At 35.7% G+C, this 24,923-nt stretch overlaps 2 protein-coding genes across 3 annotated transcripts; both read left to right on the top strand.

The window, feature by feature from the left end:
* The first annotated feature begins 3,379 nt into the window (after nucleotides 1-3,379).
* Nucleotides 3,380-5,029, top strand: LOC114751833 (probable esterase KAI2). Its single transcript, XM_028940516.1, has 2 exons — nucleotides 3,380-4,116; nucleotides 4,209-5,029. The coding sequence occupies exons 1-2, from the start codon at nucleotides 3,749-3,751 to the stop codon at nucleotides 4,651-4,653; spliced, it is 813 nt and encodes a 270-aa protein (XP_028796349.1). The 5' UTR covers nucleotides 3,380-3,748; the 3' UTR covers nucleotides 4,654-5,029.
* A 5,019-nt stretch (nucleotides 5,030-10,048) lies between these two features.
* On the top strand, nucleotides 10,049-24,560 carry LOC114751831 (suppressor of RPS4-RLD 1). Of its 2 annotated transcripts, none has more exons than XM_028940514.1 (23): nucleotides 10,049-10,304; nucleotides 10,439-10,548; nucleotides 11,109-11,752; nucleotides 11,855-11,899; nucleotides 12,009-12,110; nucleotides 12,196-12,276; nucleotides 13,588-13,654; nucleotides 14,708-14,808; nucleotides 14,926-15,033; nucleotides 15,849-15,919; nucleotides 16,074-16,130; nucleotides 16,829-16,937; nucleotides 17,273-17,353; nucleotides 17,810-17,896; nucleotides 18,653-18,859; nucleotides 19,941-20,269; nucleotides 22,213-22,299; nucleotides 22,371-22,470; nucleotides 23,141-23,232; nucleotides 23,312-23,350; nucleotides 23,452-23,542; nucleotides 23,860-23,957; nucleotides 24,041-24,560. In XM_028940514.1, exons 1-23 carry the CDS (start codon nucleotides 10,183-10,185, stop codon nucleotides 24,327-24,329), a joined length of 3,117 nt encoding a protein of 1,038 aa, XP_028796347.1. In that variant the 5' UTR covers nucleotides 10,049-10,182; the 3' UTR covers nucleotides 24,330-24,560. The 2 variants fall into 2 exon arrangements, with proteins under 2 accessions (XP_028796347.1, XP_028796348.1); XM_028940515.1 differs by having other exon boundaries at nucleotides 10,171-10,304; nucleotides 10,445-10,548.
* The last annotated feature ends 363 nt before the right edge of the window (nucleotides 24,561-24,923 follow it).

Here is a 24,923-nt window from a genome sequence, read left to right as displayed (position 1 = left end):
TTGATAATGTACTATCATTTGAAGAAGCATTATCAGCGATGATAGTGAATACCTTGTCAATATTCCATATCAATAAGCATTTCTCTATTTCTTCTGCAATTGTGTCACCCTTATGGTTTTCAACTACTGAAAAATTTAAGAGTCGCTTCTGCGATTGCCAATCTTCATCAATCCAATGAGCAGTTAAGGACATATGGTTGGCATTCTGATTGGAAGTCCATGTATCTGTAGTGAGGGAAACATGAACTTTTTCCTTTTTAAAATAACTTCTCAACTTTCCAGCTTCTTCAAGATACAACTTATAGCAATCTCTAGTAGCAGTCATTCTAGAGGGAACTTGAAATCGAGGTTCTATGTCATTCATCATTTGTTTAAAACCCTCACTTTCCACAATCTGAAAAGGCAGTTCCTCCAATATAATAAATTTTGCAACAGCTCTTCTGCACCGCTCTTGAGTAAATAAATGATGTGTCACTGATTTAAAGGACCCTAGTTGAGAGGCTGTAAACAATGATTGTGTCATCTTGTTGGCTTTGTTTGGATTTTTAGGACACCTCCTTGCATGTTTTCGCAATCCATTTGTCCCATGTCTAGTAGGGTGACAAGCAATTGTAGCTGGGCAATACTTGCACTTAGCTCGGTGTTCTCCCTTAGTTTGATCCAAAGGAAGCTTGTCAAAATGCAGCCATACATTAGATGTTTTCATTCTTTTTGCTGGTATCTCTTCTCCCTCAATATTTGAGGCATATGGGGTCTCTGTTTGTGTTGCTTCTTCATTAGACATTGATGCTGAGTCATTGCTTTCAGTTTCCAAATCTCCTTCAACATTTCTAATGTTTTCTTTAGTAGTGGGTGTAGTGTCAACAGGGGCCATTTCGGTCTTCCTAAGTAGATTAAGCAGTATTGAACAAATTAAACAAATTAAGCAGCATTGAAGCATTTAAAATGACTTGAACAGATCAGAGACCTAATTTTCAAACATAGTGAACCCAATTTTCAGTTTTTAAGCAGCAGAGTCAATCAAAGAAAGCCTACTAAATTTCAGAATCAAGAGTTTTATCATTTTCAGAACTCCTACTGGTTTACACATAAAGTCAAGGAACAAAGAAGCAGCACAATACAAGGGATTGGGGCTTGGAGACGGGTAGACAATAACAGGGCAAGCATCAAAGCAAGTGGGATCAGGGATGATGAACGGATGGAGAACAAAGTTACTTACCTGTTGGTTGCTGCGAACTGCTATGGGAAGGATGATGAATGAATAGAGAGTGATCAACAGAGCAAGCGATGGTGGGACCTGTGACTTGTGAGCCTGTGATTGATCGATGATGGCATGGAGCAAGAGGCGAGAAGCTCAGATTCAGAAGATGAGACTGACAACGAGAGGTAAGAAGCTCAGATTCACCGATTCAAAAGCTGAGACTTACGAATTTAGGATTTAGGAGAAGATGAAGTAGGGTGAGCTAGTGAGGGTGAGCGATGGTGAGTGACAGTGACTCAGTGAGGAATGACGATGAACGATGGTGAATGAGCGACCTCTAACACTATGAGTTTGTGACTCAAAAAATAAAAGGGACAGTGAAGGCGTAGCCGTGGAGGTCTTAGGTGTGGACTTTGGAGGGGGATGAAATAAGGAATTGGAACATTGAATAGTGAACACTAACAGGACTTAGGGTCTCACTCTCAGTCTCGAGCTTCAGTAATCAGACATTCAGACTACACATAATGACATAATAACAATAAAAATTATTTTAAAAAAACAGGGGGACTTTTACTATCCCAGTCCCGGTGGCGTCCCATTACGGCCTCACTCAGGACGGGACTGTCCCGTCCCTAAACCTCCGAGACGGGTACGGGACAGCTAGGACGAGTTCACACTTGAGCACCCCTACTTATCATTTGGGCCTTTTGCAAACACGAGTTGTCTTTGTCTTTCCCCTCCCTTTAGAATGTCCATTTGCACTAGGCATCTATCAAGGGCCGAGTGGAATATTTTGGGCCTTTAACTTTGGACTAGGCATTTTAGCCCATTTATTAAAAAAATTAACAAGAGTACCAATGTGCTAAAAGAATGTTGAGTCCATCTTTTTTTTTAGCATTTTTCATCATAATTAGATTGTGGGGTGAATAAGCTAATTTTTGACAACATGACAAATCAAGATTTAAATCATTGTTGAGAGAGCTTCATACATTTAGTGCTTGATAATAACTCGAATAGGGTTACCTCCTATGATATAATACTTGTGCCTAACCCAAAAAAAAAAAAAGCAGAGCAAAAGAGGTAAAGAGAAGTTTTAATAGCTTATAAATAGTGTAATCTTTTTTATAAATTATATATGTTAATATAAATTCAACCTAGATGTGTAACTTTAAATTGATTTTAAAATATGAAATATTAAACCAAATTCTTGATGGATCCTTGTGTGGGTGTGTATAATTCACCGTGCCATTAAATTAGTTCAGGCTATGACTAAACCTCCTTACAAGACTAAAGAATAGTTGGTCTCAACTCTGTGTTTTTTTTCCCCTTTCTTTTCTCGCAGTAGTTTACCTCACATTAGTTGTCCTTAACTGTTAAACCCATTCAAGCGCTTTTTGGACCCTTGTTGATTATTTCTTACGAATTTCTATTACAAACGTTCTCCATTTTTTTAATTTCAATACTTTAAGGTTACGTTTGATACAAAGTATTGAAAATGAAAGATAAAGACTGGAATTGCGATTGAAAACATATGTTAAAAAGATACTTAGTATAAGTAATTTTTTATTTCATGGGATTAGGCAATCTGATATAGATAGGATTGGAGAATACCACCTCCCCTTATGGTATTCCCCAATCTCACATACATGGGTTTGTCTAATCCCAGGTATCATGCAATTACTCATACTAAGCACTCTTTTAATATAGTTTTACACTTTCAATCTCAATCTCTATCCCTTATTTTTTAATATTTCATACCAAACAGCACCAAAGATCTTAGGTCAAGATATTAAAGGATGCTTCCAGGCCTAAGATGCGTAGTAAGCATCAAAGATTTTTTTCAGTGCAAATTTAATTCAAAGATATTTTCTAAATCGATATCCATATTGAGAGATCAAGAACTATCATTGATGTCAATTGAATTGATTTGTTTGAATGCTACTTTTATTTTTATTAACACTAAACTCTCTCACTCCGCACAAAAGGGGGAAAAACAACAACAAAATACAAAAAGAAAAAAAATCACATGCTGTCTGAGTGTGCACAAAGCCAATAGGCCATAACCACAACCTGGAGCTGGACCACTGAGGTTTTAATAGCAGTGGGCCAGGGCCTTCCTATAATTCATTGACTCTCGTGTAAATGCATTTCGCTGCCGCGATAATGCCAAGCTACAATAAGTGAGGCCCCATGGACGGTTCAGACAAGCCCACTTTTTCTGTTATCAATCTATCATGCCTTGGATCTATCCCATCACCATACGCCGCCCCGCACCGTATCAAAAACCTTCGAACATATCTCTAAACTTCCTATCATGGCCAATCGTAGACTTGCTTTTATAGAACAAGATTTTTCCAGAAGCCAACCAAAGTGGGAGAGAGTTGTCTTCACCCTTAAACACATATTTAGGTGTGGTGGTTCTGGCTCTGCGTCATCACCGTCAAACAGGTCTAACACGCCCACTCATTGCTCAAAGTCAGACTTCTCTGCTAGCACATACACACCTCGAGAGAAAAAGGCGGGCAGAGTCAGAAAGAAGGAAGCGAAATGGGGATTGTGGAAGAAGCTCAGAACGTGAACGTTTTGGGATCAGGCACGAGGTTTATAGTTCTGGGTCATGGATTTGGCACGGATCAGTCGGTTTGGAAACATCTAGTCCCTCATCTTGTCGACGAGTTTCGCGTCGTTCTCTACGATAATATGGGCGCGGGTACCACTAATCCCGATTACTTTGATTTTGAACGCTACTCCACGCTCGAAGGCTACGCCTACGATCTTATCGCCATTTTAGAAGAGCTCCATATTGATTCCTGCATCTTCATTGGCCACTCTGTTTCCGCCATGATAGGTGCTATTGCTTCCATCACTCGCCCTGATCTATTCTCCAAGCTCATCATGATCTCTGCTTCCCCTAGGTAAAACATTACAAACTGCTCTTATCTGACGAGGAATGTAATTATACTCTCAACTGATCTCAAATTCTGCGTGCGGTTTCTGTCTGGGCAAGGTACTTGAACGACGTGGATTATTACGGAGGGTTTGAGCAAGAAGATCTGAACCAGCTGTTCGATGCAATTGGGGCGAATTACAAAGCGTGGTGCGCCGGGTTCGCTCCTCTAGCGGTGGGTGGGGAATTGGAGTCGGTGGCGGTTCAGGAATTTAGCAGGACATTGTTCAACATGAGACCGGACATAGCGCTGAGCGTGGCACAGACGATTTTCCAAAGCGATATGCGGCAAATTCTGGGGCTCATCACAGTTCCGTGCCATATACTTCAGAGCGTGAAGGACTTGGCGGTTCCGGTGGTGGTTTCCGAGTACCTCCACGAACACATCGCCGCCGACTCCATCGTGGAGGTCATGTCGACGGACGGTCATTTGCCACAGCTAAGCTCGCCGGACATCGTAATTCCCTTGGTGCTCAGGCACATCAGGGAGGATATTGTGGCGTGACGTAACGGCGTGCCGCGTGCGGGAACAAACTATACATAGTAAGGATTTAAACAATATGTGTAATGGAATGATCACTAAATCCTAGTGTTTGTATTCTAGATTTTAAAAAAGGAACAGTGTGTCTCTATTTCGCAAAAGGACGGAAGGCGGAAGGCACAGCCATAGGTGGCTCCTGGCAGTGCCAGGAGGGTGATTATTCAACCTTTTTTTTTTCCCTTCTTGTTGTCCTGTTTTATTTTCTTGGGTAGTTGTTTGTTGGAGTACCTTCTACGGTCCAAAATGTTTAGATCATCCAGATGAATTGGACTTTGGGTGTTCTTTAACAGTAATTGCCCTCTTGGGCCTTGATTAAGCACATAAACCCCACAATTTTTTTAATGTTAGTTTGCATATTAAATATATGTTATTAATATATTAATAATAGCACTAATAAGACTGTGCCGAAAAAAGAAGACTAATAAGAGAGAGATTATTTTTTAAAAAAAATATACGTATAACCTTTATATATAAAGATATTTTCAAATTATTTTTTCTTAATAACCCTAATTTATTGCACATGTTTTGGGGCCACACATGTGGAAACAATTTAGGTGTGGGCCATTAACTTTTTATGTCTTTATAGTGATTTGATTAAAAATTGCCAAGTAAAGCTATTAACCCCTCTAACTTTTGCTGGTCCAAAATAAAATAAAATAAAATAACCCTCTAACTATGACGTAGGCATTGACCGGGGGAATATTTATGGCGGAGTCCTCGATGCAGGAACATTGGTATTTATTGCTCCGGTTTTAAATATAAAATTTTTATACACATATTTAAGACTGAAGGAGTGCTATTTAGTGTTTAGATCATTAGATGTTGATGCCAAACCAAAAATTGTAGCGAGGTTCTGCCATCCAGCCATGAAATTGATACTTTGAGATGACTAGCTTATGGTTAGAATCAGACAATGATGGATCATAAACGGATAGATGAGCACTCAAAACTTATCTCCTCTCTGATATGGACGGTCCTGATAAATCTGTCTAAAAATTTATGAGATCTGAATAAAACAAATATAATCATTAAAAAAATGATACATGTGAGCCGCAATGACAAATCTCAGTATAAAAAATAACAACAGGTTGATGTTTTTATTTGTTTGTGAGGCTCTCTGGTAATCATATTTTTTCTTTAAAACTCTATAGTGATCTTTTCAAAATTATTTATTACTAGTACCTTTATAATTCTTATTATGGTATTTTATTTGGAATATAAAATATAATAATTTAGATTTTTTATATTTACAAAAATAACCTGTTGGGGGGGAGTATAAGGTGCTGTTAAATTTTACACACGGGCCGTCCCATCTGTGTTGTTCAGACTCAGAGATGATAATTTACGGTGTCAACAGGACTAATAAACGGAATTGCAGCGCCGCTTGTCATTTAACTCTGTGTTTTGATTCGATGGCAAGTAAGGACGACTTTATGATAAGTTTATCTCACGCCACACAATCCCAACCCATGTTAATATTCCTTTCTTCTCACAATCATCTATGAAAACCGCTAACAAAAGCGCCAGGACAAAGCCATAATAACCTTTAATTTTGATTTATAACCCCCTCGGCCACGCCCGATCATAAGAGTATTTTAATTAGTTTTTTGGAAATAATTTTATATTGTACGAAATTAGTATGTAAGAAGACTTACGTAAAATTACTTTTTTTTTTTTAAGACTTTTGAGGCTCCTAAACTCCCAATAACACGGCACCAGAAATGTCCCAGCCAGACTAATGCATTTCTGTCTCCGTTATCTAGGTTGCCCCAAAAACGGGCAATTCCCTGTTGGTCCATGGCAAGAGTGGAAATATGCTACAAAGACTTGTGCTTCCAAAATTCAGTAAATATTGGAGGAAAAAATTGAGAGATTTCATAGATAGATGCTTGACTGATCTTAAAAATTTAACAGTGCATTTTTCATTTTATATTATGCCTTAACGCTATCATGGACAGAGAATGATAGTGAGAGGGTTGTTACAAATATGTCCTTAATTGTTAGGGTGAGCTTATGTGTTGTCATGAAGATCACCAGGATTATGTGTTATAAGGCGCATGCTAACACACATATATAACTCCTTATTGTGTAATAATATTAATGTATATAATTGTCTCCCACTATATTCCTATTATTTGCATAATTTTTATGTAAAAATGAGGCCATGGCTTAATATTACAACAAGATTAATTGCTTAAATAAGAATGACTATTCTCATTACTTAATCAATGTTGATCCGCATAATTACTATATTAAACCATTTTAGTCTAACAGGTACGCAATAGAACTAAAATGAAAAAAAATACCCATATCCAGTCATTTTCATTATTTTTCATTATATTAGAAGTTTTTTTTTTTTTAAATACCTTGAGAAGGGTTTAAACATTAGATCACATACTTTCTATTATTTTATCAGTGTCATCCTTTACCGACCACTATCCACCACCGCCATCTATGTTATTTTCCAGCGCCGTTAATTATTTTTTCCCATGTCGTCGGCCGTCGGCAGGTGCACTCAAAATCTGTTCTAAAGTTGATTTCCCAACTTTTTACTACTTTTTGCAAAAAGAAAAAAGAAAAATCAGTTCTATATGTGATACTCAAAATAAATTAGTATTCAGTAAAGGCTATTTTTAAATTTCTTGTAACAAAGTCAAACGAGCTTTGAATCGTTTTCCTTTGTCTCCGGAACATGCTCTTCCCGGCATTAATGCCGTTCGTATGGTGTTATATGATTTCTATTTTTGAAAAAAATTATGTTAATTCACATAGAAGATGTTCAATTGTTGATGCACATATTTGATGAATTATATTATAAGACGGGAGAGATTTATTTATTGGCCATTCAATAAATGACTTCAATATATACGGCCTCATATTTTTAATATAAGAGCTAATTGACTAATTTAAGTATATTAAAAAAACTAGTTAACTTAGTTATTTGTAATAATAAATGTTATCTTTTCCAAGATATCTTTGCTGATTAATTATATTGGCTAGAACTACTATTATTAGAAGGATCAATTTGGAAAAAAATAAATAAATATAAGAGACAAAGTGGATTAGAGTCTTATAATTAGGGTTAAAATAAAAGTTAAATTAGCTTATATATTAAGGACATGAGGTAGTATAATGACTAATAAAGATGAGTGCATGTTCATTAATACATCCAATGAACAAAGAGATAAGCGTCTCTTTTTATACTCAGTGAACAAATAGATTAAATGTACATTTTTATAATTGAACAATAAAATATGCTGTTAAATTAAATATGTATTTGTTTAATAAAGTATTTTTTTTTTATGATGGAGTTTGTAATGTATGATCCAGTATAGTGTTTTACAAGCTTTTTTTTTTAATACAAGTTTTGAGAGTGATGGTAAATTTTTAAATATTATTAATTTAAAGTTAACAAAATTCCCATAATACTCCATAAAATACCAATATCAAGTCACCAACAATTTTGTGTAAGAATACATATAGCTTGAACATGATATTATATCTTAAAATAGATAACATATTACACTACACTAGACTATCTATTTCTTGTTTGATTATCTTATGCTACTTCTAGTTCTAATTATAAGATCTTATTTGTAAGCTGTAAACGAAGTTTTATAAATAAGACCGAAGGTAGTATAAGAGTTTTCAATTTAAACTTTAAATAAAATCTTATATAAACTACAATCAAATCTTTCATCAATGGTAATCAAATATTTCATTAGTTTCCCGTTCCCTGCGTTACTGTTAATTGTACATGACTCCGCATGTATATCGTGTATCTTTTTCCCATGTCAATGAAGGTGTCATTCACTGGAAAAAAGGATAAAGGATAAGAGACTCGTTTATAAATAAATTGTAAAAACACAGTGAAGATTACAACTTGCCGTAATCTCAATTGTAATTACAAGCACAAGCCCGCAGAAATGTCATTACCCTCGTCCTAAATATAAAAACTAGTTGAATAATTTAAGTAGATTAAAAAAATAATTTGAGTTAGTTATTTGTAATAAATATGTGTTGCCTTTCTTAAAATATCCTTGTTAACCAAATTTATTAGCTAAAACTATTATTATTATAATGATTATCTCGGGAAAAAATGGATAAATATGAAAAATAAAATGAATTGGGGTCTTATATTTAGGACCAAAATAAAAGTCAAATAATGTCTTATACTACCTCCGGTCCTTAATATAAGACCCCGTTTGACTTTTTGTTTGGTCCTAATTAATAAGACCCCAATCTATTTTGTCTCTCATATTTATGCATTTTTTTCCAAGATAGTCCTTCTAATAATAATAGTTCTAGCCAATACACTTAATTAACAAGGATATTTTAGGAATGACAACACTTATTTATTACAAATAACTAACTTAACTTACTTCCTTAATCTCTTCAAATAAGTCAACTGGGTCTTATAATTAGGACCGGAGGTAGTATTAAGAACTGGAGATAATATCTATAACTGGTCCTTACGAATTTACAACTGGAATATTGTAATTTGAAACTGAAATTTCGTGACTTACCAATGTATGCGTCTGTAGCTGGGACAGTGTGATCTTTTTGCAACTACAACAAATTACAATCAGATTTTAGGGACTTAACTCTATTTTTATACAAAGATTAAAGTGTAAATTTGTTCTAAAAATTTTTATTTAGAAGAACTGGCCGAGCACTCAAAAGTTTTAGTACAAATTTGTTTCAGAAAATTAAAACTGTAACAATTTTACTTCCTATTATTAAAAATATAAACAGTGAAAGTCACTGTTTTAATCATTAACATTAGTTTTTATAATAAGGTAAAATTGTTATAATTTTAAATTTTTAAGTGTCCAGCACCGTTGAATAAATACTTTCCGGGTAAGTTGCACCTGCATCCTTTTATAAGTATACAAGACTTATTTATAGACAAGATTATCTTATTTAAGGCCTCATATGTAATTTTTTTTTATAAAATAAATGTAAAAAACGAGGGAAAGTGTTTCACGGAATCTGATAACTTGCCCGTATGCGGGGTTTCGGCCTTTTTGGCCCAGTCCAATTGTCTCCGTGACGATCGTTACCTGAGACAGTTTTTTATTTTTATTTTTTAAAAAAATCCTGGCCTCCTCTACTTAAACAGTTAATTTTTGGAGATATTTAAATATCATAAAAAGTTTCCCAAATGCTCCATATATTTATTTTATATATTATAAAATTATTTTTAAAATTATAATTTAGTTTATATTAAAAACACCTCTTTTAGTCATTGTTTCATTATAACCCATTTGGCGTCAGTTAACGCCGTTTTCTTTTTCTCTTTCGCTTTCTCCTTCCTCTTACTTTCCTGCGCTCCGGGCAAACCGTCAGATTCTCCATTTTACCCCTTGCTGTCTCCAGCCCCAAATCTATCGTAATTGGACCCGTTGAAAGTTGAAACTTCGAAGCACGACCTGTAATCCACAACAAGCTCAGCCTTCTGATCCGTGCACCTCGATTCTTTTCTCTTTACCCATGGCTCCTGCTATCTCCGAGCGAGTTCAGCTGGCCAGGCTCTGCAGCTCCAAGGAGTGGTCCAAGGCCATTCGTATCCTTGATTCGCTTATTTCTCAGTCTTCTGCAGTCCAAGACATCTGGTGTGTATCACACTTCCTTCAAGCTCCATTTTTCTTCGATTTGTTGCTCGATTGATCTTCACTTTTCGCGATTAATTATCGTGAATTTGCGAACTAATTATATGTGCCATTTTTGTTCTCAACGTTGCTTTTAGCAACAGAGCCTTTTGTTACAGCCGATTAGAGCTTCATAAACACGCAATCAAGGATTGCGACAGAGCACTTCAGCTTGACCCTGCGCGTCTTCAAGCTTACATTCTCAAAGGTTTCTCTTCGTGTCCAATTATTCGCAAGTTTTCAGTTGCCTTGACTGCTTTTTCTTGCCCCATCGTTATCTATGCTTTAATTCATTCTGCGGCTAACTCAGCATAATCAATGCTTAAATTTATAATTGAACAAGTTCCCCGGAGTGAGGATCATTCTGTGTGCCAAGCCAATTTTCTACTGTGCTATACGTTAAAATTTACTGTCACCCTTCACTTCATCTGGTGGCGAGATTGGTGTAGTTTCTATTCTCTTGACATTTCCTGATAAGCGATCTTTCATTATTAGTTAAATAGGTGAATAATTGTTATTGATGAAATGATTAAATCACTGCAGCATCAAGGATGTGATGATTTAGGTTCACTTGAGAGTTAGCGTGGTTGATGACTGGCTAATAATGATAACGTTGGAAATATCATCACTTGAGTTTGTTCATGATATTTACAATTTATGGTGGCGCAATCTTTTTGTTTGCATTGGAAGTTTAAGTGAATTTTCTCACGCACAGATAGGTGAATGTCCCATCATTTGAACTTATGCTGGTTTTATTCTGCCATTTAGGTCATGCGCTCTCTGCTTTGGGGAAGAAAGAAGATGCTCTGTTGGTATGGGAGCAAGGCTATGAGCATGCTCTGCATCAGTCTGCAGATTTGAAGCAGATGCTAGAACTTGAAGAACTTTTGACAAAAGAAAAACAAGGCTGCAACATACAGCATGAAGCACTGGGGGCTTCCATGCTTCAATCTGAAACAGTTTCTCTCAGTAGCAGCAATTTAAGTGAAAACTCTAATACTAAAGATAGGTTGAGCAATCCTGGTGAATTGTGTGATATTGCTACTGATACATCTGAGATCTGCCTGAAGCGAGATGATAAATTTGATTCAAGAAATAAATTACATGATGAAGATAGGAACTCAAATAAATTTGATGATCAAGCTAATGGAAGCCCTGATATTCTTGATAAGTTGAGTTATAATTCTGAATCATGTAATGACTCAAGTGACACCTCGGAATCATGTGAAAAAGTATCTACAAATAGTGACTCATTTGACATCACGGAAATTTTTAGAAAGCCAAGTAATAAGTTAAATTTTTCCCTCAAAATAAATGATGAAGGAAGGAGAAATAAGAAGTTTTGTGTCGCTCGGATTTCAAAGTCAAAGTCCATCAGTGTAGATTTTCGACTCTCAAGGGGTATAGCAGAGGTTTGTGTCATGCTTTTAATTAGTTATTATAATTATAATTGTATGACAGATGCTTTGTAACTGCATTGAGGTGTTTACTTAACATTTCAAAGCCTTTTGCAGGTTAATGAAGGAAAATATGGTCATGCAGTATCCATTTTTGACCAGGTCCAATCCTCACTAGTGATATTTACTCATCATTTCTATATATTTCAAGCGGTTATCTTCTTTTTCCTTCCATATAATCAACTGTAATCTTGTCTCCATCCATACTCAGATCCTGAAAGAGGACCCTGAATATCCTGAGGCTCTAATAGGAAGAGGGACAGCATATGCCTTTCAGCGGGAACTTGATGCTGCTATAGCTGATTTTACTAAGGTATTGAAGCAAATACTTTCTGTGAGGTATAGAGAGATATGGGCGTTTTCCCTTATTTTTATAGTTTACATGATGTATATATTAGGCTATACAATGTAATCCAGCTGCCGGTGAGGCATGGAAAAGGAGAGGTCAGGCCCGGGCTGCGTTGGGGGAGTTTGTTGAGGTGAAGGATGACTTAACTTGGTTATTATATCATAATTTCTGTCAATTGAAATTTTACCTTCATATGATTGCCGTTTGACTTCTTATTCATCTTAGCTTCCAAGTTAAAAAAGGCTTCACACTGTGTCTGGCAACACTGTTTTGGTAATTCATAAAATTGATTAGTTTTATTATAGAAAATTGCAATAATATCCGGTATTTGTTGTAACTATGGTGTTAAGTTTGTACGGGTTCTGGCATTGCATCATTGAAAACAGGGACGGAACCCAAAACTGAAAAACATCATTTAATTACTTAAATAATAACATTTATTAAATATAAAAATAAATATAAATTAAAAAAATAAAAAAATCATATAGAGTTAATGGCTCCAGAATATAGAATAAGTATATTTATCTTGATATAAAAAATATGACAAAGGTGATCAGGTATTATCAGACAGACAGACACAAAAATAATATTCACCGATTCTTAGTTGCGCATAACTTTTCTATAATTTCATCCATTTCTTTTGGTAATTTTTTCTCTATATATGCAACACTATTGACTAGAAAAAAGTCATCATTTATATTTGTTATAACATCATTATAAAATTGCATTTCTACAATAATTATATGGTATAATTAAAGAATTAAAGAATTAATAAAAGAAATGAATCTTGTGAAATAGTAAGAGTGAGAACATTGTTGGTTATTCTTAGAATTCATTTTATAAAATCTATTTTATAGTCAATATGTAGAGTACTTTTATTTTTAAAAAAAAAAATGAAGGAAGACTGATTTCAACGGACCCAATCTATTATCTGGTCCTTCATTTATAAGGATGAGTGTTCCTGCTCTAAAGGGAAGTGATATTCTAGTGAGTTGATATTGCATCGCTTATTAGTTGCTGGGCATCATTCCAATTTTAATTTTTTTTTTTTTTGGCTGCTGAATAAGAATACTCTTTCGGGGGATAGCGTCAGATGGATATTTTACTTGTTTATAGGCAACTCTCTCTCTCTTTTTTTTTTTTTTCCCGGGGGGGTTTGCCCACAATTTGCCCGCTCTAGGTCCACCCCTGACTGAAAAGTTCAGGCTTCTAGTTAAGTTTTTTGACAATTAATTCTGTTAGCCTGAAACTACTGCAGCAAGAGTGATGGATTCATGTCTTTCCGTGTGCAATGAGATGTTGGATTTTGTTCTAAAAGAAATCTAAAATATGAAGAAAACATTCGATACCTGTTGTGGTGCCACTCTTGCAAGTATTGTATGATGTTTCTTGCAGATATAACAATCCATAAACGTGACAACCTTTTTTCTCTTTGCTTCAGGCTATTGAAGACTTGACCAAGGCATTAGAGTTTGAACCCAACTCAGCAGATATCTTACATGAGAGAGGTAGAATCATTGCCCCAAGTTCCCCCACCTCCCCCACCCGCCCAAAATTTTGTTGCATGGAGAATTGATTTATGATTGAAAAAAAAAAAATGAATTGTTGATGGAAACTAAGTTTTAAGCTGGGAACCAGGGTTAAAAACGAAGGGAATGCTATAAAATATATTATATTAAGTCAATATATCCAGGTTTCACCCAATCTCAATGAGAGAATGAAGGAGGTAACACTTAAAAAAAAAAAAAACAGCAATGACAGCCTAAACACATTGAAAAGAGAACATGGAAATGAAAGAAAACAGAAGCAAGCACGCAGGAGCACTACCACCCTTGTCAGCTTTTAAGAGGCTAGTACTCTTGACTGCTGTCCTGACATGCTTTCAATGCATTCTCCCTCCACTATAATTGTCAGAATCAGTAAAATTTTGTCCTCTCCTTGTGAACTCATCGCTCTTGCTTGTCTTTTTCTTTCTATGGTGAACTTGGGCTGGTTTGGTTGCTCCTGGTCCATCAATCATGCTTCTCTCTATCTCTATGCACACAGAGACGTGCGCACGCACATGTTGTGGGATTTCCTAGAAATCAAGATAGAGGAACTTAGTTTTATATGGCCTGAATTTGTAGTCTTTAGCATTCATAGCATCCTGTGCTCGAACAAGTTCTACATTTATAGAGAGTGGATAGAAATTTAATGAACTTGGAAGCCCAGTATGAATTTGCATGACATTCCTATGGAAATTTAGGTGATATCTGTAAATTTTTGAACAATTATTGAGACCTGTATATGCAATTTTCTTGTACTTGAGCAAATTGCACTACTCATTTACTTAAAAAGCAGGTTATTGCTAAGCTCCTTAAAAATAATCTTGTTCGAGTTAAGTACTCATCTAACATCTTGTCTGCATGCCCTTGGTTTTTGTTGACATCTCATTGAGGATTTCATGTTTAAGAACTTTGATTCTTTGTAAATCTGGTCATACCACTGAGCCTACGATTTTTCCTCAGAAAGAGTAGCCTGAGGAACTGAACAATTTGTGTTTATCATAAAATTCAATGCAGGAATTGTTAATTTCAAGTTTAAGGTGTTTGATGCTGCTATTGAGGACCTTTCAGCTTGTGTGAAGCTAGAGAAGGATAACAAGTCTGCCTACACATATCTGGTGGGTCTTAGGTTAAACTTTAAAATCGAAAATCTCATTAACTCTGGTATCTGGTGTTGGTTTTCTGCTCGAGAGGAAGTCTTCATTCTTTCTCTGAGCTAATATAGTCTCTTCCAGGGTTTAGCATTATCTTCAGTTGGTGAATATAAGAAAGCTGAGGAAGCACATTTAAAATCACTTCAGCTAGATGGAAATTTCCTTGAAGCATGGGCACATCTGACTCAGGTATCTTTGAACCTTTTGTTTGTAAAGGGATGGGCAGTTAGAAGTTTTGATCTTGGATGGAAGCTTGATTCTGACAAACCCAACTCATCTTTCTACAGTTTATTTTCTGATTTAAGATGTAAACTGTTATATATTCCTATGCTCTCTGTCATCTCTGTTAATCATTTTTTCTTTTCTTTCATTTTTTTTAGTACTTGTGTCTCTGTCATTTCTGTTTGCTTCGTTCTTTGTCATAAGTTCACTCGATTGGAAGTAGTTATTCCATAGGCATATTAGTTCACATTTAAACATTTGCTTAAACAAGTTGTATGTTATGAAGCATGGGTGATTCTGGATTGAAGATATACCTGTATCAGATACCTAATTGGTACCGATTCTAATTGGTTTCTCTTGTTACTCCTAAATAAGTATTGTGTAGCATCCCCCTCCCCCCCAAATAAAGGGGATATATAGTAATTTTGCGTACAAATTTTTAACTCTGAATTTTAGGGACCTCAAGTTAAATCTCAGTTTTAATGAAGTTCTATAAACATTGAGATCGTATTAGATTTATGAAGCTTAATCAGTATTTTGATAATTATATCTGGAATCATTTGTTATTTAATTTTGTGTTGATTGTTGTGAAAATTGTCGTATATATTTAAAAAATTCTTTATTTTAATAGTGTATATTGCCATATCCATACCCTATACACTGAAAAAAATACCATATTCCCGTGCCCCTACTAGGTACATATCTGTGCCTTTGCGAGCTATTCCTGTTACTGTTAGATGATTTCAGTTGCTAGCTTTGTTATGAATATGTATTTTTTGCAGTTCTATCAAGATTTAGCAAAGCCAACAAAAGCTCAGGAATGTCTAAATCATGTGCTGCAAATTGATGGGAGGTAATTATTCCTAATGAAAATTGATTGGATATAGTTGTGAGTGAACCTTATTGTTTTTATTATCAATATCTTGTCTCTCTCACATATGCACATTGTGCCTGTTCAACGTACTTTAAGTGGGCTGATTCTTATTGCTTTTGGGTTTTGATGGTAGGTTTGCAAAGGCTTATCATTTGCGTGGTCTGTTGTTCCATGCGATGGGAGAGCACAGGTATCTAAAACAACATACCTGCTAATATATGGAATAGATTTATTTTTTAACCAACAAAATCGTTCCTTACTTGATCAGAGCTTTCACAAGTCTTGATGATTTAGTCCTTGGACGGTAGTAAGGGAAATCTTGAGATATAGTGGAAGATTTATAAGTTGTTTGGTAAGCATATTTGAATGGTTGAACGTGAAGAAAAATGTTACCTTTCTAGGAGGGGATGAGAATGAGAGTTAAGAACAGCAATAGGGGCTAAGGAGAATTTGAAATAATTGGTTTTTTTTTTTTTTAAATTACTTTGCTTGAAATGGGATCCTTTGCCACATTCAGAGTATTTTTTTTTAAAATTATTTTTAACTTGGAAAAGATGGTTGGGTAGGAAAATATACGCACTTCAGTGAAAGTATTCTGGAAGTCTCAAGGCATGTAGTTCTAAATATAATTTATTTCTATATTTTAATTTGATGGTGGATTTAAGGGACAGTGACTGCCATTTTGAACTGCATTTTGTGAGTTTAGAGATATATATTGCATAGTATGATTGGATGCCAGCGATTTCTGGTAAGACTATGATGATTTGTTGATAGCTTTGAATTTATAATAACATCCTCAGTCCATGTAAATTAGTTTCAAATACTTTCTACTTTCCTAACATGCGCTGATTTGGAATCCTTTGTTTTACTTACTGATTTAAATGACAGGAAGGCTATCAAGGATTTGACTATAGGGTTGAGCATTGATGGTGCTAACATTGAGAGTTTATATCTGCGAGCTTCCTGCTTCCATGCTGTTGGACAATACAAAGAGGCTGTATGTAAACTTTTTGTTTTCGAGTTTTGATAGGCCATCAATGGCAAAATTATAACCTTTAAAAATGGAAGGTGCACCTGTGTAATTAAATGGTGAATGTTTAAAAATAAGCTATTCCAGAGAAAGAATAAAGGGAGGGAGTATGCAGAGTAGGAGGTAGGCAAGATATGGGTTTTGGTGGGGCCTCTGCTATAACAACTGGAGGGGTAGTTGTTTCTATTCTTTTTCCTTTTTACCCTTAATAAGGCACACAACATAGGGAACTCCGGAGTTCCAGGTTTCTATCAAATTCTGATTACATTTGTTGGTTCAATAACTTTATTTAACGGTCACAGGTCAAGGATTACGATGCTGCACTTGATTTGGAATTGGATTCAATGGAAAAATTTGTGCTCCAGTGCCTTGCCTTTTATCAGGTTTGTGATTTGTCTGATAACGAACAGAACATTATGACATTTCCTATGCTGAAGAAATGCTGGCAAGCTTAGACTAGTCCTTGTCATTTTGCATTAAGTAGTGAAGCTCCACTAGTGGTCTGATATACACATTTGAGAGCATGTTGATGTGAACTGGCAGATTTCTTTTGGCATCAAAGTGGTGTTGTTTTCTTTTGTATTCATCCTCATATTTATTTGTTATGTATATCTGTGTTAAGAGCCACCTATACGGCTATACGCCCCTGTTTCCCTTTATTTTTGAGTTCACTGAGCGTTGTATATTGACTGGTTATGTTCTTTGTTTTAGGGAATAATGAAATTAAATTGGTGATGTTATATGATAATGAGGAATTGGAGTTAGCATGGTTCCTGCTAGTTTTACCCATTTTAAACATGGTTCTGCGATGTTAAGCCCAAGCTTTTCTTCTTTTGCAGAAAGAGATTGCTCTTTACACAGCCTCAAAGATTAACAGTGAATTTTGCTGGTTTGATATTGACGGGGATATTGATCCACTTTTTAAGGTAACTGTATGAATTTTTGCTTAAGTTTCTTTCCTCTTCTGCATTGTTATTCCTCCGTGGGCTATCTGATGGGCATAGACATGTCATGACTTATTTGAGAAAGGGGAGGATGAGAAGTGGATGGGCCAAGTGGCTATATCCTCTGGGGACTGTATCAGAATATCCTATCTCGTATCTTCTCTTGAGTCCTACCCTCAATTCCATAACTATCTCGTGAACTTCTAGTGCTTCAAGTATTGAGTACTTGAATGTGTAGTGGAAGTAGCCGCATCCCATCCTTTGAGGACAAAGTACTGGGATTATAACCCTCAAGTTGAAAGCTCTCCACATAATTAGGGACTTGGAGTGAGCGGGTCTCATCTGCCTAACCTATAATATTGGTTCTGCGTAATCCATGGGGATAAAATTCATGTGACGGGGCTTAGTTATGTGAGCAATTGCATGACATGCTTGACATTTGTACAAGTTCAATTAGAGAAGTCAAAGCATTGCTTCTGAGTGGTAACTTTTGTTTCATAAAAAATGTGAGTTTTGAGAACTTCCTTCCCTTAATATTATTCTGAAGTTAATTTCTATTCAATTGTTGGCCTAGATCTGTTCAGGGCTTCTTATTGTGAATTTTACAAATAAAAGTTCAGCATGTTCATATTATGACATAAGTTTCAATTGCACTAAAAAAATTTTGTGCTAGTTCTTTGTCTTGAATGTTTTGGATCCCACTTTCACAATATTCATTCGCTTCTTCATGACTCTCAGGAGTATTGGTGCAAGAAATTGCATCCAAAGGATGTATGTGAAAAAGTTTATAGGCAACCTCCTTTGCGTGAATCTTTAAAAAAGTGGAAGCTTCGAAAGCAAGATTTTGCCATTACAAAGCAAAAAGCTGCTCTAATACGGGCTGCAGATTCCATTGGCAAGAAAATCCAGTATGATTGCCAGGGTTTCCTAACTAATAGACGCCAGGTAAACTTATTCACGTTGTATATCATGGCTATTATTTGCGTTTATTTATTTCCCTTTCGTTTCCCCTAAATCCTTTTGTCTTTAGGACCACCATTTATCTCGTAATGTAAAATTACAAATCGCCTTTTTTTTTTTTTTTGCTTTTTTTTTTGGGGGGGGGGGCCTTGATAAACTTACATGAAACTTTATTTCATTTCACTTCTGAGTAACGGTTTTGGGTCCCCAAGTGGGCATCTAAATGACTGAGAAATGGTATTCCAGCAGAGAGGTTGTTTGTTTAGATCCCATTGAGATGATTAAGTGGATTATGGTAAGAGGAGGGGTACCACCTTTCTGTTGGTCAACATCTAGGAGGAAATAAACCAGGTGTTCCTTTTTTCCAGAACTCACAGACTTGGTCCTTGACTTTGGGCCAGATTTAATTTTAGTCCTTGTCTTGTTTGTTGATAGGCAAGCTTTATAGTTAATCCTGATGCTGTTGCTTTCATATCCTGATGCAGTAAATTGTATCTTTATTTTAGACTCCTTTGGCATCATCGTTTACTATTTGCTATGCCATCTTCTGAGCAAAGGCATAGTTGTCCAGCCCTTATGATCTCTGGGAATCTGGGTCATTTGCTCAGCAGTTCATTCAGTGATATCTTATTCATTGTCAATTTTTTTCCCTAGGTGATAATGTCATCGGCTTTTTAGAGCCTAATGCATTATTCTCTTTATTGACCTTGATTCCAGTCTTTATACAATCTTAGTTAACATGCAGCGATGCTGAGTTTTGCAATCTAATTTAACGGGTGTGTGGATGGAAATCAAATCATGTTTTTAGAAGTGCTTTTACGGTATATGAAGTAAATATATGGAGGAGTTTGTCTCATTTTGTGAAAAAGTGCTTTTTAAAATCACTTTTCTAGGTTCCCAAACACCTCCTTAGTTTTATTTGAAACCAGTATCCAACATGATGCTTGCTAATTTGCTTTGGTCCATAATGTCAATGGTTGTGGCTATTCTCAAAATGTTAATACTATCTTTGTATGAGCTGTCACTACCAGAATGCTAATGTTTTTTTTCTTCCCCCTTTTACCAGCATCGTATGGCTGGATTTGCTGCTATTGAAATTGCACAAAAGGTGTCCAAAGCTTGGCGATCCCTGCAAATGCAATGGAAATACTCGAATAAAAGCAACTCAAAGCATGGCAAAAGGTCTAGGAGAAGGGAGAGGATTCAAATTGCTAGTCAGAATAGAGGAGGTGCAGGATGTAGCACAAGCAGTGCCCTAGAAACACCTTCATATAGCATCATTGATGATAGATCATATTCCCGGTCCATGTCATGGCAAGGTGTTTATTCATTGGCTGTTAGATGGAGACAGATTTCTGAGCCCTGTGACCCCGTTGTTTGGGTTAACAAGCTAAGGTATTTCATCTTAGGCTAATGATTCCAGTAGATCATATTATGTGGCAATTAAACCATGTTTTGTTTCAGCAGTTTATATTTTTTGGAATGAAAACTGCGTTCATTAAAGGTCAGTACAAAACAACAGCAGCAGGCTAAATCTCATCATCAATCTCCTCCTCTTCCTGTTCAAGAGGTGGCGGCTGATGAAGAGTACAAAAGTCTCCCTCCATAGTATATGAAGACTTGGCTGAAAAATCAGCAATGCCTAAGTTTTCTCTAAAGGCATGGTTAATCAAAACTTGCCAATCCCTGTAGAAAAGTATCTTACTATCCCCTACTATGTCTCTAAAGGGATGACTAATATCACAGTCCCTTAATCGTTAAATTCACGGCTTCTATACAATCAGAAAACAAAAGAATACTCCTAAAGCCCCTGGCCCAACAAAGATTAAGGCCATAAATAATGCCAATTAGCTCTGCTCTTGCTGGTGGAACCTTGGTGAGTTTGCATTTGAAACCAGTTATCCATCTGCCCTCTCTATCCCAAATAGCTCCTCCACATCCGCCATCTCTATTGGACAAGACCGAGCCGTCTACTTCTAACTTGACGAAATTCTCATGGTGCCTGTTCACAACCCAGTTTTGACATTGAGAATAACTGTAAAAATTACAATTAAACATGAGATCTTGATCCCAACAGGCCCTATAGAAACTGGACCTAGTAATTTATTTTTTGCATATGCTTCTTTGAATTTTATTTTATTTTATTTATTTTTTGCATATGCACCCAAAAATATTTCTGTTGCCCGGCACTTTTGAGTGAAAAATTCTAAGGCAAATTTGCACCTTAACTTTTTTAGAAATGACAATATTTTTTTCCCCTTCTTATCGTCAGATACTTTCCAATAAATAATAGATAATAAATATTACTTAAAAAGTTATGCTAAATTATAAATGGTGAAATAAATAAAAAAATGTGCTATAAATCAAACATTTGGCTAGATAAATAATGAGGACTTAATTATAATAAATACATATTGTATAAAAATGATTGATATGGAGAGAGTGTTTTATTTGATACTATATATATACATATATCTCTGTTAAATAGCAAAATCATGTGGTGGTGATGATAATAAAATATTATGTAATTGTTAAAAAAGATATGATCCAAAAATGAATATATTGGGTTTCTTGTTATGTGGTAAAATATTCCCTAGAAAATTTATGATGAACCAAACTTGGGAACGTCACATTCCTAGGAACATGATTTGTGGGATCACCAATCCTTAGAATGTGATCATTCCTAGGTATGTAAGATTCTGTAAATCTAATGTCCCTTCGGGTCATATTGATATCTTGATAGGGCACCTTGCATGAGCTCACTTATGCATTGGTGTAATGGCACTTTCGCTTGTAATTGTTGCAATTCAGTCATAGTTCTTTTTCTTATATGTGTGTATGTATATATATATGTAATGGAGTTCGATCTTAGGCCATTTTCTTTCAATTGTTCCCGTTTGGTCCTTATATTTGTTGCATGTACATTTATGTGTGTGACGGAAATATAATGTTTTGTTAGCTCGTACTGGGTGTTATCTTTGTTTAGAACTTAAGCTGAATTGACGGCAAATTTGAGGACCTTAAGAGAGCAACGAAAATAGAGGAATGAAAATTAATATTGATGGGAGTTAGAGGAACTAGAAGTGTGAAAAAAACACACGCACAAAGTATACGAATGTCAGGAGACAATATTCTTCTATGCTAAATTATATCCTTTGTTTCGTGAGAAGAGGTTCACAACTAAACTAGTTAGATTAGATATGTGGTTGATGTTTGTTCTTGCTAGGTCTTGGTAGACTAAGCTTACAATTCCCATTTTTTCTGTATATTATCACTTGTCCTGATTAAATTAATCTTTCCTTGGATTTCTAACACCAATTAGCTCACTTACACTGCAGTGAACAATTCAACCCTGGATTTGGTTCTCACACACCTCTGGTTCTTGGACAAGCCAAAGTTGTCCGCTATTTCCCTCACTACGAACGGTAAAAAGCCTATTTATATTCTAAATTACTTTACTGGCTTAGGAACTTCTTATAACTTGCTAATTATGCAGGACATTGAATGTTGCAAAGACTGTCATGAAGGAGAGATCATATGTGTACAGCAAAACAGATGAGATCATCAGTCTTTCCAAAGATGGGAAATTAGAAGATGTGAGATGTTAAATTTTTGTCTGATATCTTTTGTGCTTTCTTGCTGTAACATCACGAGTTCATGTTGGTGATCCCAAAGGATGCACCTTTGGAAAATGTTTACTTTTCTGAATTTCATGCTCACAATACATCTCTTGTTGTGCCACTAATTTGTGGAGTGACGAAATCAATGTTGCACCTACAAGGAATAACTTGTTTTATTGGTTACAGTACTATGCTTTTTAGACGTGGATTCTGGAGGCATGTTGAGCATTTGAGGAGAATTTAAGTGGCATAAAGAACCTAAACCAGCCTTGTCAGGAGACAGGGTTGTTGTGCGCATTGTGTGGAAAGTTCCAAAGCACAATGACCATTCCTTTTCCTTTTTATCAGGTGTATTAAACACCAAAAAGATCAGATAATATTGAATATATAATCCGTAATTTTTAATTAGCATGGGATTTCAATTTACTGATTGAAACATGAAGTCCCATCTCATAACAATCCAAGCTCAGGGATTCATCACTTTTAAATCAGATCAGGATTCTGTATTGCTTATTTTGTTACCGATTTTAATTATGTTCTCTTGTAGATCTTATATTTTATTTTGCTCATGATAACATGTTTGATTGGTGATATTTTTGTAGTCAATGCTCCTATGAAAATGGAAATTTTAATTTTTAATGTGCAGATCATGCTTGCAAAATCGTGCGCTGATCTTCATAGTGTTGTTGGTGAGGATTTCTGGTTGGCTACTTGGTGCAACAGTACTGCATTTGAAGGGTAAGTCTGCATAGTGTAAATAATATCTAGGAAACAATTTCTGTGTATGCTTACTTCTCGGGTGTTTATGCTTCTTCAGGAAGCAGCTTGAAGGGACAAGGATAACCATTGGAAAAATGTAAGTACCAAGCTTTTTTGTGAAAAGTCAAGTTATTTTCTTCCCCATTTCCTTCTATTCGATGATTTACATTCTTTATATCTTGTATTGGGCTTTTTCAGGGGCGAACATGGTTTTGATTTTGCCATTAAAACCCCCAGTACACCTTCAAGATGGGAAGATTTTGACACAGAAATGGCAGTGGCTTGGGAGGTATGTCAGTCATAATAAACAATATTTAATATTACCTCCTACAAACAAGGTCTTACAATTAGGACTAGAAGTAGTATTTTATTTAGCTGATAGAAATACCCTTTATATCACCATTTATGTGATTTGTTAGCGAAGAATTTTTCTTTAGCATCTTTACCAGTGATCGAAGTTATCACTTCATAATTCATTCACCATTAACATTTCAACAAAAGTTGTCTAACTTTAGAAATTTACTGGCGGTGTTCTGTTTCATCTCATTTTTATTTGTTGTTCAAGTTGCTAAAATTGACATTTACCTTGCATCTGGGTATGATCAGGCTCTCTGCAATGCTTATTGTGGTGAAAACTTTGGATCTACGGATTTTGACGTGCTTGAAAACGTGAGAGATGCCATTTTAAGGATGACTTATTACTGGTATGCGATCATCAAAACGTGTGTCCGTTATCTTGAACATTTGAAGTTGGTTCTGTAAATCTAACTAAACCCTTTTTTCCCAGGTATAACTTCATGCCACTGTCTAGAGGATCTGCTGCAATTGGATTTGTAGTTATGCTGGGTCTATTGCTCGCTGCCAATATGGAGTTTACAGGAAACATCCCACAGGGTCTGCAAGTTGATTGGGAAGCCATTTTCAACCTAGACCCAAACTCCTTTGTGGAATCGGTTAAAAGTTGGCTTTACCCATCTCTGAAGATCAGTACCTCATGGAAAGACTATCCCGATGTTGCATCAACTTTGGAAACAACAGGGTCGGTTGTTGCTGCTCTCAGCTCTTCTAATGATTGATCTCCTTATGATAAAGACCATGCGAGTTAAAATGCACATTAATTAATGTACCATCATAAGAAATTTGGGTCTTTTCTAATTTCTTAGGAATTATGTAAAGATTGAAGAGAAATAAAGACATTGTGTATGGGTTTCAAGCAAAGCCTTGTTATTTGCAAAATTGACAGTCAATTTCCCGGGATGGTCAAATCAAAATATCTATGTTCTCTGCGTGCTAGCAAAATTTTTCCATATGGGTCTGCGCATGGGATAGAAATTAGGGCCTAATCTGGTACTTTTTCCGCCCTAGATTCACAAAGTTCGTGTGCTTCTAGATAATTAAAGACTCAGTTCGTAGAACTAATTCATGAACGCTGTGACTTGACAATTTGAGCTTGTCCTGATATTACTTTCTAATGATATTAATGGTTATGAGGTTATTTCTGGGGGTTTTGTATGAATAAATTTCATGTCTCAATTTGAAAGTGCTGATGCTAAAACCTCTTCCCAAGTCTAGAAATTAAAAGTCAGTGAAGGAGATAGATTGGATTTCTTCATCTACCAGAGGATGGGTGTAGTGTGGGGATGGGAAATTTATTTTTCTCATTGTTATGT

The sequence above is a fragment of the Neltuma alba genome, unplaced genomic scaffold (assembly GCF_004799145.2).
Source record: "Neltuma alba isolate B1F8T4 unplaced genomic scaffold, ASM479914v2 tig00007130_pilon, whole genome shotgun sequence".
In the NCBI taxonomy this organism is placed as follows: Eukaryota; Viridiplantae; Streptophyta; class Magnoliopsida; order Fabales; family Fabaceae; genus Neltuma; species Neltuma alba.
The sequence above is the reverse complement of the archived record's forward strand: the minus strand, read 5'-3'. Positions and strand labels throughout refer to the sequence as shown.

Coding starts and splice junctions, on each gene's coding strand:
- LOC114751831 (XM_028940514.1), top strand. CDS start 10,183: ATGGCTCCTGCTATCTCCGAGCGAGTTCAGCTGGCCAGGCTCTGCAGC. Junction 17,897..18,652: donor ATATTGATCCACTTTTTAAG/GTAACTGTATGA, acceptor CATGACTCTCAG/GAGTATTGGTGCAAGAAATT. Junction 23,233..23,311: donor AACAGTACTGCATTTGAAGG/GTAAGTCTGCAT, acceptor ATGCTTCTTCAG/GAAGCAGCTTGAAGGGACAA.
- LOC114751833 (XM_028940516.1), top strand. CDS start 3,749: ATGGGGATTGTGGAAGAAGCTCAGAACGTGAACGTTTTGGGATCAGGC. Junction 4,117..4,208: donor ATGATCTCTGCTTCCCCTAG/GTAAAACATTAC, acceptor TGTCTGGGCAAG/GTACTTGAACGACGTGGATT.